Source organism: Elgaria multicarinata, chromosome 18 (genome assembly GCF_023053635.1).
Source record: "Elgaria multicarinata webbii isolate HBS135686 ecotype San Diego chromosome 18, rElgMul1.1.pri, whole genome shotgun sequence".
Lineage (NCBI taxonomy): Eukaryota > Metazoa > Chordata > Lepidosauria > Squamata > Anguidae > Elgaria > Elgaria multicarinata.
Window position 1 is genome coordinate 5,102,402 of NC_086188.1, and position 13,737 is coordinate 5,116,138.

The 13,737-nt window shown below is 48.9% G+C and overlaps 1 protein-coding gene across 7 annotated transcripts in view; it reads right to left on the bottom strand.

The window, feature by feature from the left end:
* The window catches only part of NCOR2 (nuclear receptor corepressor 2), a 298,769-nt gene that overhangs the window by 26,933 nt on the left and 258,099 nt on the right, over window positions 1-13,737 (bottom strand). For all 7 annotated transcript variants that reach the window (XM_063143816.1, XM_063143815.1, XM_063143819.1 and 4 more), the window contains 4 exons: window positions 11,180-11,330; window positions 4,010-4,162; window positions 2,928-3,014; window positions 1,342-1,622 (listed from right to left, as the gene is read on the bottom strand). In XM_063143816.1, coding sequence (XP_062999886.1) covers window positions 1,342-1,622; window positions 2,928-3,014; window positions 4,010-4,162; window positions 11,180-11,330 — 672 coding nt within the window. The remainder of the gene's footprint in view (window positions 1-1,341; window positions 1,623-2,927; window positions 3,015-4,009; window positions 4,163-11,179; window positions 11,331-13,737) is intronic.

Here is a 13,737-nt window from a genome sequence, read left to right on the forward strand (position 1 = left end):
ACCGGAGGGATGGACGAGAATTTCATTTCTGCTCACACAACACTGGAACATGCCCTGTGGGCAACCCCAAACACAAACGCGGATGTGTGAGCGTTTGGGGAGAAAATCTTCACACGTCTCCAAATTCATGACCCCGTTTGAAAAATGTGCGCTTTTCATGCTTTGCTGAATGGAGAGAGGTCCACATTTTGGGCGCACACTTTTTTTAAAAAAACGCACATTTTTCTTGATTGAGAAAACTGAAAGATGCTCATGTTTGAGCATCTCACGAACTAAGCGAATCGAGTTTTGTGGAGGAATTCGGAGAACCTCAATGAGCTTTGCATGTTTGTCCATCCTTAACTGAAGGCTGTGCAAAATCAGAGACCCGTTATCCGTTGGGCTGGAAAACATTCCTGCAGCAGGAAACGAGACTCTCCCAAGGAGAATCAACCGGCTCATTATAATAACAGGCAGATCCGTCGGAGGTAGCGTATTAAATTCGCACACTCCGAAATGTGGCACGAGGGAAGGGGGTGATTCACTCTCAAGGAATATCCACATATCCAGCTCCTCTCTCCATGGGAACAAGGCAGACTGCAAACAGCCTATCACCAGGGCCCAGCATCATTGCTATGGAAACGGTCCAAATATTTTACCAGCCCACAAGAGGAGACACGGGCCAAGCGCTGACTCATCATTTTGTGAATCTGGCTCCATCTGGGTATTATTTCCTTGGAAACACAGTCAGCGGCTCTATTAGGAGCGACTAAGAGGATTCATATCCCTCTACAGGCATACGTCCCACTTGGTGGCCTTGGAACACGTCCGTGGCCTGCTTGGACCCTAACGCCAAACCACAGTTGAGCGTTACGCAAATGAGCCTTGACAATCCCTGGGCTCATGTGCTTCTCCCAGCCTACCCCCACCCCCACCCCACTGACGTGATCACGAAGAGATTGGAAGCATCTGTTTCCTGATTTAAACTAACCACAGTTGTTACATCAAACTTGGCTAAGCCGTGATTAGTTAAACCATGGCTTAATGCAACAAATGAAGGTCTAATCATGGCTTCTGATCGTGGCTAGTTTCAATAAGCTGTAGTTTAAACTAACCGCAGTTTAGGTTTTACTACAAACTGTGGTTTAGTTCAAACCAGGAAGGGGACGGTTGCCATCCTCCTCGTCATGGCCATGGCACCATTCCTGCAATTTGAAACCAAAGTAAAGAGTTAAAACAAAACAGCGTTCCATGAGCTACAATTGCAGGAACTTCCTGTGCTCCTGAAGGGAGGAAGACAGGCATGGCTGAACACCCCTCCCTCCTGCCCCAATGCTCTGCCACAAACAGTATAGATGATACCTGGGTAATAGACCCTTCTTTTACAGGCCTGCTCATCAGAGAGACATCAGGTGTGCGCCTCAACTCCTCCCGGGGGATCTCGTGGATCGATCTTCCTGCTTCTTTCACCGTGGCAACGAGGCCTTCGTGAACCGCTTTCATTTTCAAAGGGGTGAGGCTGTCGTGAGGCCTGACCTTGTAGGCCTCGGGTAAGTCCCTCGGTGGCGGGCTTTCCCTCTTGAGCTGTTTGGCTTCTCTTCTGAGGTAGTCCTCGGGGGCCTCCACATAGGACCGAGGGATTCCTAGAGGCACGCACCAAGGGAGAGGATCCATCAGCGGTTTAGAGAAAGGGCTTCACTCCTGCCGCTCTCTCCCCTGTCCCTCCAGAGAAAAGCGACACGACTTCCAATTTGGTTTATTCGGTTCCTTTGCAGAAATCCCCAGCTTCAAAATCAGAGGCCAAAGCTCAGCCCTGGGCAGCAAGCACACGCAAAGCTGAATCGGCAGCTCTGGAATGCGAACAAGCCATGGAATTGGCTAGACGGAACTTCATAACGTAGCCTAAAGACTGATGCCACTTTATCGCCTCTTTCAAGCCCACAGAATTGAATCGACTCACATTACAGGTGGGACTGGGGTGAGGCAAGTCATGGGGCTGACTTTGCCCCACAGCCAAACTGAAGCTCGCCCTTTCAGTGTCTTCCCATGACTGGGACTGAGAACAGGATCCGTCCTGCTTCACTCTCACTGGCTGGCACCAGAGTATTCGAAGCTGCTTGGACTCAAAAGCCCCACGCTGGCACCCTGCCCCATCCTGGGAGGAAGAGGAAACACGTGGGGCAGGGAGCTGGGAGCTGCAACCAAGAAGTGTCCAGCAAATTCTTCACCTCCCTGAAGCCAACGATGAAGAAATCGCCTCCAGCGAAAAGCCAGAAGAACAAGTGTTAAGTGATGGACTAGTCGGCTGTCACAGGAAGGCCAGATTTGTCTCGTTGGCAGACTGTTGCCTACTGCAGTCCAACGCGCTGGAGGCTGGTGGCTCCAATCCCAGTGAGGTGGTGAATCCACTCCAGGTTTCAGTTAGAACTTTCAAGGAGCCGTCTGAGGCGCTCTGCAGCCTGCAGAGCTCCTTTAGAGTCCCAACTGGTCCTGACTGAAACCCGGAGCAGATTTACTACCCCACTGACATTGGAGCTGCCAGCCTCCACTGGTCCAACACCTCTGTAGGGCACTGGGTTGGGTGGGGGGAGAAGGCTGCCCTACCGCTTAACTCAGGAGTTGCAACGAAAGCAAATGGCTACAGAAATAGGATCGGAAATGAGATCATAGAATCAGAGAACAGCAGAGTAGGAAGGGGCCTACAAGGCCATCGAGTCCAACCCCCTGCTCAATGCAGGAATCCACCCTAAAGCATCCCTGACAGATGCTTGTCCAGCTGCCTCTTGAAGGCCTCTAGTGTGGGAGAGCCCACCACCTCCCTAGGTCACTGGTTCCATTGTCGTACTGCTCTAACAGTCAGCCAGATCCCGGCGTGACACAGCCTGCCACGTTCCACACTCAAGAGCAGACTTCCACTCTCCCACTGCCACGCCTCTGCTAGGGTTTACCTTGCGTGATGGAGCCCCGGATATGATGTGGCTCTTTTAGGTTGAGGGGGCTGTGTCTGTCTGATGGGATGGCCCGGCCCATTAGACCTGGAGGGCAAAAGAAGGGAGTTACAACATTTCAAGACTCGTCCTTTTTTTTGTCATACCCCCCAAAACAGAACTTTTTTGTAAGCTTTTAGTCACCAGAGTGCAGAAAGACTTTCTCTTTCCCACTTATTTCCACTACATGCATTTTCTGGGTAATTCTAGTGTGCCTGGGTTCCAAATGCTGCCGTGGGAATAAGTGTACATTGATAAAGTCTCTTAAAGAATTCATTCTGATTGCCTTTCTTCCCTAGCAAAGGGTTCAATGCTCCTGATAGAAAGAAATGGGCAGGACGCAGAAATCAATATTCTCCTCCTTTCGTTTATTTCTGGGATTTATATCCCACCCTCAAAACAAAACGTTCTCAGGACAGTTCACACAACAAGGCAGGTTAAAAAGAAGTTAAAAACAACAAAGATAATACAAAACGTTCCGAGTCTTTGCTGCATTTGTTAATGATTTGTTGTTTTTTGTTGGAGGAGAGGCGCCACAGCTGGGGAGGCAAGGGTTAATTCTCTACTCCCTGCGCACTGCGACTCACCTACTGCCAAATCCACCAATCCCACACGGCAATTAGGCGTAGGGGGGGGGGGGAAATACTCTTTTGTGCGAACGGAAGCTTTTTGCTAAGCCTTGTGATGAGGAGACTAGTTACTGTCTTGTAAGCTGATGGGAGCTTGGGAACAGCAAGTCTGTACCAAACGCAAGACTGGTTTGGCTTTTCCAGTGATCCCAAAGAAGGAGCCCTGCTCCAGAGTGTACTTAACATTATGGTTTAAATCAGTCCCGTGTAAGAGAATGGCTGAAGCCAGCTAGGAATCTCCACATCACCAGAAAGGAGAAAAACCTAGAGAAAGACGTCTGTCCTCTCCTGCTTTTGGAGGCAGACCACGTAAGAGAAGAAGGAGGGTTTCCCAAGCAAGGAAAACAACGTGCGGCCAACGAAGTCTCTTTGCCGGCGTGCGGCCGTTTGCAATCATGTTTGGGAGCTCCCCACCTTCTATGCTGGCAGAAGACAGCTCACGCCCAGATAAGCCCCGCGGGACCCTCCCTTCCATCATGTCGTAGGTCCGCTTCGTGCTGGTGGTCTCGTGGGGGGCTCCGGCGTTTCTGCTGTTCTCTTTGGGGCACTGCGCAGCAGCCACACCGCCTGCAGGAGGATCGGGGGGAAGAAAAAGGCAAAAGAAGAGGTCCATGAACGTCAGGCAGGGCCGGTTGCTCATTCTTCACGCTCAAGGCGAAGGGGTCAGGCCCATCCCCAGGGACGCCGCCGAGGCCTCAGTCCAGCATAACTCAGCAGCCTTTGTAAACATTAGAGTTTGAGACGATTCCAGGAAACTAAGTCATGTTTTTTTCCTCCCAACTTGCAATTCCAAATTTGGTGGCCTCGTGTGCTTGGCGTCAACCCCCAACTGCCCCAACCGCCTGACCGTGAACAGCGAGGCACTGGGAGCCAAATGCAGGCCTAGGGCAGAGGGAGAGATGAAGTTCGCCTTCCAAGCGTCACTGTTGGCTCCGGATCTAGAATGTACCCTTCCTTTTTTCCTTGGTGCGCTCTTTTAAGATGTCCCTGACCCCACCCCCAACCCAATCAAAGGAAGGGGGGGGGAAGGCAACTTTCTGCATCACACTGAATGTTAAGGGGGAACTCACATTTTCCTCCTCTTAATCTGAACTCACAGATGGGCTAAAAATGCTCCAAGCTTAAAAATCCAAAAGATGAAACTCGAGGAGGGGAAAAAGCAGAACAAAGCAAAAAATCTACAAAGACAGAGGCCAGGGCAGGGAACATGTTGTGCAGCCAGAGACCGGAATGATACCGAGACATCTGCTGCATCTCCGATCCAAACCTCAAGTGAATTTTCATGGGGAATCTTATCTCCGTCCAAATTCCAAACTCTGTGCTTCTCCCTTTCCGTGAGGACCATTCACACCACCATTTTTTATTTACGGCCGTTCTGATTTGGTGCCACGGATGTTATTACTGCCTTCGCTGATCTTAAAGAGATGAGCGATGGCGACCCTGACCAAACCCTAAAAACGTTTTTTAGAAATACACTTTCTCAAGTATATATAAAAAAAGCTGTTTAGAGCATACACACACACAAGTCATGGCAACATGGGCACACCAGAGGAAGTGTCTTCAGCAGCTCTTGAGGCAAATGGCTCTTTAAATCTGGAGGAGCTTCAATGCTTGTACGAGGAGGCAGCTGCTGATAAGGGCCACTCACAAAATGGCCCCAGTGTCATCACGGATCACGTGAACCGGTGACTGTCAGTCGCGGCTTATGTTTAGCGTTTGCTCCTCTCAGGTCTTGAGCCTGGCACCGGAGGGATGCTAGGATAGGATCTGGGTTGGCATTGCCCAATTCTGGCTAAAGACTGGAAGAAACCAGCAAGGAACACCCTTAACGGCAATAGGCCAGAGCAGTAAGTCACGTAGAACCATTCTTTACGTCAGGCTTACACCCTGTGATCAGAATTCAGCTGTCTTTATTGGGGCCTTCCCTGAGACAAGCCCACCTTCACCTCCCTCAACGCCAGCAGGTGGGTCTATTTGGGGACATCAAGAAGGACGCAGACAAGCTGGCGCGTGTTCAGAGGAGGGCAACCAGGATGATCAGGGGTCTGGAAACAAAGCCCTCTGAAGAGAGACTGAGAGAACTGGGCATGTTTAGCCTGGAAAAGAGAAGACTGAGGGGAGACATGAGAGCACTCTTCAAATACTTGGAAGGCTGTCACACAGAGGAGGGCCAGGATCTCTTCTCGATCCTCCTAGAGTGCAGGACACGGAATAACGGGCTCAAGTTAAAGGAAGCCAGATTCCAGCTGGACATCAGGAAAAACTTCCTGACTGTTAGAGCAGTGCGACAATGGAATCAGTTGCCTGGGGAGGTTGTGGGCTCTCCCACACTGGAGGCCTTCAAGAGGCAGCTGGACAAGCATCTGTCAGGGATGCTTTAGGGTGGATTCCTGCATTGAGCAGGGGGTTGGACTCGATGGCCTTGTAGGCCCCTTCCAACTCTGCTATTCTTTGATTCTATGATCTCTCTTCCTTACCATTCCTCCTCACTTTTTGTAGCAGAGGTGCAGAACCTGGGGCTCGTGGGTCACATCTGAGCCACCTGGACTCCCAATCCGGCCCTCTGTGATTTCCCAGAAAGCCATGCCCCTTTCACCTGGTCTTGCTCCTCCCCCTTCTCAACCGTTTCAAGGTTTTCTGGCTTTTCTACAGCTTGTTCCCCCATTCTCAAAGGTTGATACTCCTAAGGCTTAATTGCTGGTAGTAAGAGCTTTAAGCTAAAATGGGCTGCCGTCATGGCCACCGCTGGAATGAGGCCCCTGGGAACTTCTCGGCTAAAAGAGGTTCAGCGCACCTGATTTACGGGGCCGAATCACACAGTGTTTCGAATGGGGCCGAGAGAAGTTTGAGGCACATGGTGCGTGTGTAAAATTACTGCATCCTGTCATTGAGGAACATCTGCTCCAAACAGTTTCTAGCACAAGGAACAGCGCCGCTGTGCTCCCCCCCACCAATCCCAGCACACTGACGGCAAAGGGGGAACAAAAGAGAAAGAAAGGGGTTCTGTAAACATTTCCCTTCTTCACAGAAGAGCCATTAGCAATAAGAATAGCCAATCTTGTGCCATTCAGCTTACAGGCGCTGCGAGATTTGGCCTCGTTAGAGCTCTTTTATTGGCAACGTATCATCATGGCATCAATGTGTTGACAATGTGTGTGTGTCCTCACACACGCACACACACACACACACACACCGGCTTCTTCCTGCCTACCAGAACTCCTCATCACAGATTTATTTTCAAACTGTTGCCTTCCTGGAACTGACACATTCCCATGGCTGAAATTCCAGGGAGAATGTTAAATTCCAATTTATTTTTTTATTTTTTAAAAAAAATCCAACCAATGTTTGCTTTCTCTGCGTGGCAGGTGGCCAGGGCAAAACCCACTGATTGGAAAAGATGCCCTGGACTGTTATTCAGTAGTGTTAACTCTGCCAAGTCGCTTGGAATCACAGAGCTGGAAGGGGCCGTTTAGGCCATGAAGTCCAACCCCCTGCTCAGTGCAGGAATCCCGTTTAAGGCATCCTTGACAGATGGCTCTCCAGTCACTGTTGAAATTCCTCCAGCGATGGAGAACCCACCACCTCCCTTGGCAACTGGCTCCACGGCCTGACTGCTCTGATGGTTGGGATGTTTTTCCTGATGTTCAACTGAAATCTGCCTCCCTGTAAATTAAGCCCGTTATTTCATGGCCTACAATCTTGGACAACAGAAAATAGGTTGCGCTCCACTTCTTAGGTTGCTATCCTATCCCACTGCCCCTCAGTCTTCTCACGACTAAACACAGAGATAACATGATGTTCTGGATAATTCTTGGCTGCGTCTCTTTGTTCAACGTTTGCTGCCCAGGGAAAATTTAAAAGGCAGGAATATATCTGACTGCTCAGAAAGGATATTTATTTTTAAAAAGGCATTAAGCACTCATTCATCCACTAGGGATCCCAGGGCAGTGGGCAACGGTGTTCTTGGACAGGCAATCATTAGTGTGAATCCAGGGTGCTTTAACGTAGGGCTGAAAAATGCAGGTTGCCTAAAAAAAAAATCCAGTTTCTAAGAACACAGAGCCATCTAGTCCAGCATTCTGTTTACACAGTGGCTAACCAGCTGCCCATGAGAAACCCTCAAGCAAGATATGAGTGAAATAACACCCTTTGGCCCACATTTGCCAGCAACGGGTCCACGTAGGCATACTGCCTCTGATACTGGAGGGAGCATAGAGCCATTGGGACCAATAGTTGTGGATGGCCATATCTTCCATTTCCCCAATGGGAAAATGACCCCTAAAAACCCCCAATCTAGTGTCTTCATGAAACAGAGGCAGGGCTCCGCATCTCCAAACAGATAATGTGGGGTGACTCTGAAAGCTAGCGTACCCCCTGGGTGAGCGTACCTGCTCACCCGATCCAATCAGCTAGCCCTGCCTCCCTGCACCCAAAGGGTTGCTAAGGGGGCATTTTTACAAGTGACGCCCAGCTTCCGCTACTAACAGAGTGGGACACAGTGTAGGCATCACTTTTTGGATGGAAACTCACCTGCTTTTAAATTAGGTACTGAATAGTTTTAAGAATTCACACTCAAATGAAGTAAACAAACCATACCACCACCTAAAGGAACCACCACTTAAAGGAAGCCCAATTCCAGCTGGACATCAGGAAAAACTTCCTGACTGTTAGAGCAGTACGACAATGGAACCAGTTACCTAGGGAGGTGGTGGTCTCTCCCACACTAGAGGCCTTCAAGAGGCAGCTGGACAACCACCTGTCAGGGATGCTTTCGGGTGGATTCCTGCATTGAGCAGGGGGTTGGACTTGATGGCCTTGTAGGCCCCTTCCAACTCTGCTATTCTATGATTCTATGATTCATGGGAAGGGCACATAGCTACCATTAGGGTCCTGGGGAATAGGAAGCTACATTATACAGAGTCAGACTCTTGGCCCAACTAGCCAGTATTGCTGGCACTGGCCAGCAGTGACTCTCCAGGTTTTCAGGGAGCATTTTTTCCTAGCCCTATCTGGAGATGCCGGGGGTCGAACCTGGGACCTTCGGCATGCAAAGTAGGAGCTCTTCGCACTGAGCCATGGCTCATCCCAGTTGTGGTTATTTATTTCATTTCGACAAAACCCAAGAGCCAAAGCTCTCTGGGCGGTTCACAAGTATTCACAAGGAAATAAATGCAGCATAAACATCCAATATACAAAATTCAAAACAATTTAAACAGCTAAACCGCCCAGAGAGCTTCGGCTGTGGGGCGGTATATAAATGTAATAAAATAAATAAATAAAACCAAATTCCACTTCCCTAGGTAGAGCTTGGAAGGTAGAGCTCCCCCCCTGGATAGCAAATGCCTAAAAGCAGGCGCCCTCCTCACAGCAGCCAGCAAAACAGTGCCTTCCTAACAGGACGGTGTTGGTTCTGTGGCAGAGGCAAGGTGAGGAAGATGGAAAAGATGCACGCAAGAGCAAACGGCGTCCTTTCGAAGGGACGCTTGACCCATAGGAGAGAGAAATTGATTTGCAAGGAAGCTGCAGAAGGGCAGATGAGGCCATCACCGATAAGGATCTGGCTCTTCTTCACCCTTCAACTGTACTCGGAACATGAGTGACGCAGCCCTGGTGAAATAGATATTCATGCAACCACCTCTGCATCCCTGCCATGGTGCGAGGGCAGGCGAGGTGCTCCATGAAGCCGTGTCCCCAATTTGCATATTCAGCCGGCCTACGAGCTTACGTCACGAGGCCCAAAGTACAGTGGGTGGGTTTTGCTCTGTCGGCCAACCCTTCTGGCCACCCGGCATGATCGAGAGTCAATCTGCTTTACCAGTCTGAGATGGTTACATGGATCTACATGGATCTATGCCGAGTTTGGGACCCACGTCCAACTCACGACACCACCCAAACGTTTCAGCGCAGCCTCAGGAAGGAATGCACAAAGAGCCAACGGCCCACCGCATTTCAACACTAGCCCGTTTGCCTGTTCAAAATGAGCTTTATCCTGCGTTTAAAACTCCCTCGCCAGAACGGCGCTCCATGGCAGCTCACAATACGGCCAAGATTACCCACTGTAATAAAACCAATTAGCGAGAAAGATAAAGTGGGGCAGGAAGGGAGGAAGTAACCACAAAAGCAACAGTTCCAGCAGCATCTACAGGAGGGAGAAGGACAAAAACCGGCCAAGTGTCAGAAAACACCTGAGGAAATTAGGTTGTTGTGAACTGGTGTTTACGCCAGCCAATGTAACCACAAAGTAGCAGCACTCATGTCGATGAATGAGGCCAGGGAGAAAGTTCCACCATCGAGAAAAGGCCCTACCTGGGTTTATTTGTTTATTACATTTTTATACCGCTCAATAGCCGAAGCCCTCTGGGCGGTTCACAAAAATTAGAACCATAATAAAACAACCAACTGTCTAAAAACACAAATACAAAATACAGTATAAAAAGCACAACCAGGATAAAACCACGCAGCAGAAATTGATATAAGAGTAAGATACAGGATTAGAACAGTAAAATTTAAATTCTAAAATGAAGTGTTAAAATACTGAGAGAATAAAAAGGTCTTCAGCTGGCGATGAAAGGAGTACAGTGTAGGCGCCAGGCGGACCTCTCTGGGGAGCTCGTTCCACAGCCGGGGTGCCACAGCGGAGAAGGCCCTCCTCCTAGTAGCCACCTGCCTCACTTCCTTTGGCAGGGGCTCACGGAGAAGGGCCCCTGCCTTGACTAACCTGCCTTACTTCTGAAGGTGGGGATACACGGGGAAAGGCCTCAATAGATCTTATTGTGCAGGCAGGTGTAAGGTGCCCAGGGACTCAAGCCAGCGGCCCTTTACTCCTCGTGCCACTCACGTCATGGCCAGAGAGGACTGCTCCACCAGCTCAGCCAGAACAAGTAATCTGGGGAGCCAATAAACCCCATAACTGTTGTTTTGGGGTTGGTTCCTCAGTCGGACCAATGTGTTACTGATATGGCACCATGGTTCCTATTTATTTCCCAAGTTGGAGCCGTTCAAACATTTGATCACATTCCAACCAAGTACAACTGCCTATGTTTTGACTAGTTGCCTATATCTGACTAGTACACGCACGCACACACACACACACACACAAGAATACACACTTGTGCACCGAGTTCCTACTTAGGCTGTTTTACTGTGGATGTTCCACAAACATATCAGTAAAAAAAAAGATTAAGTAGTACAATTAGTGGATTTCGTTTGTTTCTTTAGTGATCTTGTTAAATTGTTATGTATGGTTTTTGCTTGTTCGTCGTCGCCTTCCTTTTTAAAACTTTATTCCAAAATAAAATAAAATGTCATGAGAGAAGAAACGAAGAGTAGCTATACAGACCCCGGTGCCTCAATTCCTTCCCTCTGGACTGCCGCCTTTTGGAACCTCACCCTCTGCCTGATCTTGTTTTGGCCTTTGACTTCAGCCTGACTTGGACAACATACGTGGCTCTGGCTAGACCCCACTGGGCCCTGTCATCAGGTGTGAATGGGAGCAGGTGCTCCTTCCTCATCTGAGGCCTTCCCTGGCATGTGGGGCGCTGGGGAGCGTGAGCCCAGTCGAAGCAGAGAGGAATTCCAACTCACCATCGTAGGTCAGGACGTGTCCCTTCTTCCCCTCGTAAATGACGTGTCCCTTGGGCAAGGCATCGTCTCTCACTTTCTCCGCTCTGCTGGGGCTGTCTTCTCCGATTATCCTGGTAATGGTTCCCTTGTACAGCACCTCGGCTGGAGTGCCCTTGGAAAGAGACCGAGATCCGTATTTAACAGTGTCATAAGCAATTAAGGCAGGAGCAAAGCTCGCACACACAGGCAGACGAACACTCTGTTCCAAGAGGTAGGCTGGACAAAGGGGAGTGAGAACAGGCATACGCCATCCCGGAACTCCGCTTCCTGTCATAACCAATAGCCAAAAACCTACAGCTTAATTACTGAAGAGCACAATAATCGTGAGCTGAAATTTGGCAAGGAGTGAAGTGGGGGAAGAGGTATGTGTTTCGTCTTAAGGTTGCTGGGAAGAGATAGGGTGCGTGAAAAAGTGCACTACAGACCTCATACCTTCTGCATGGGAGAAGGCGAAACTGAAATGGATGCGAACACGTCCATAGAGACACCGCACCTCCCTTTCATGCCCAGCAATTTCCCCTGACAGCTCTTTTGTGCTGTTCTTTGCAAATAAATTTTCCAGGTTTGTTTGAGGTCAAACCCCCACCCACCCCAATTGAACTTCTGCAATGTAGAAACAGACGACAGGGTTTCTGTGTTTGTATACTATTCTGCACTTCAAAAAACCCACCGGACTGCATTACTTATACTTGGGACACACACCTGAACGTGTGAAAGCATATGAAGCTGTGTTATACAAAGTCAGACCACTGATCTAGCTAGGCCAGTACTTTATACTTCAACTAGCAGCCGTTCTTTGAGGTCCTTTTTCCTGAAATTGCTGGAAATTAAATCTGGAACGTTCTGAGTACAGAGCATGCATTCTACAACTGAGCTTTAGACCTATCCCCATAAAACCTAGCAGAGGCTTGCACTGAGCGACCAGTCTCTAGGTTATGGGCCCAGAACTGAAGCCACTCTGCTGGACCACATATAGGGACGTATGAGAATTTTGTGCCAGTTTGCAAATCACTCAAAAATGTGCTGTTCGCAACACCGAACACAAATGGGAGCGCATTTCCACCCCCACCCCACCCAAAACGTTAGCAAATTCCCAAACTTGTTTTCACATTTGCAGAATTGTACTGGGAAAAATGCACAGCTTTCTGACAGGGCACAACTTTCTCAAAATACCCCAATTTCTCAAAATGCATATATTTTAAACCAGCCACACTTTAGACTATGGGGAAAATTTGCACAATTTGCGCAGATTTGCTACCTGCTAGAAGCCCTAAAGTTGACTCTTGATCATGGTTGTGAACCGCCCAGAAAGCTTCAGCTATTGGGCGGCATAAAAATGTACTAAAGTAAATAAATAAATAAATAAATAAATAAATAAATATTTAAAGAGCTGTTAAAAGGAAGTTGTTGATTTTTTTTTATTTTTTATTTTTTTAAAAATAATCTTTAACTTTTAAGACATGCTTAAGAACAAAGAAGGAATTCTAGTCTGTGTTACTTATTGTAAGGAACTGAAGAGAGAGCGCTCCCTGAATTTCTAAAGTGGGATGTTTGCGAATTTCTCAAGGGAACCTGTCTGGCCGCTGCTGCCAAGTGGATTGCTGAGCTAGAGGGACAATCACTTAACGTTAAGTTGATGCTCTTACTAGGAACTGATGACTCAGTGCAGTGGTTGAAGGAAGGGAGACGGGGATGAACCGAACAATGTCCTGTCAAGGCTTAAGGAAGACACAGAACCAGGAAGGACAAGAGGCAGCCGGACAACCATCTGTCAGGGATGCTTTAAAGGTGGATTCCTGCATTGAGCAGGGGGTTGGACTCCATGGCCTTGTAGGCCCCTTCCAACTCTGCTGTTCTATGATTCTATGATCTGAAGAGCAGCCAAGTGCAAGAGCTTCATCGTCAGACATCGCCTAAGGCTGGTCTGATATTCCCCGTTTAACGTAAACGGAGTGCAGCGTCCCTTATGACAGTATCTAAATATGAGGCACCAATGCATCCATTCCAATACCGTAACTGTTAGCTTCAACAGCTGGACTCAGAACTCTCCATGCTGGCTTTTGACAGCTTCAGGTGAACTCCCTGGCTGCAGTGAATGCACTCAAGGGGGAACTGGAAAAGAGCAGCGGCAGCAGATGGCTGTGGAGAACGCGGCTCACCTTCAGCATCTCTCTCCTGCATACTGTGCTCATGAATGGATATCCGCTGTTGCAGCCAAGCGGGGAGGAACCACTATCAGCCTTGGGGGCCCTGTGGGGTGTGGGAGTTCTGCACAGGGAGGGGGGCTGGCAGCCCGGCTGCATCGCAAACAGCATGCCAGCTGTGCGGAGATCGCCACATGCAATAATAACTGCACACACATGCATTTCATTACATGGGCACACGATGTACATGCACTGGGAAGCCAGGGAGGCAACACTCCCAGCAAAATCCACATGTGTCTGCACAAGGATCTCGTTCACTTCCCATACAGGGATTTAGTCCCATGAAGGTGATGTCGCAAAACAGCATTACATGCT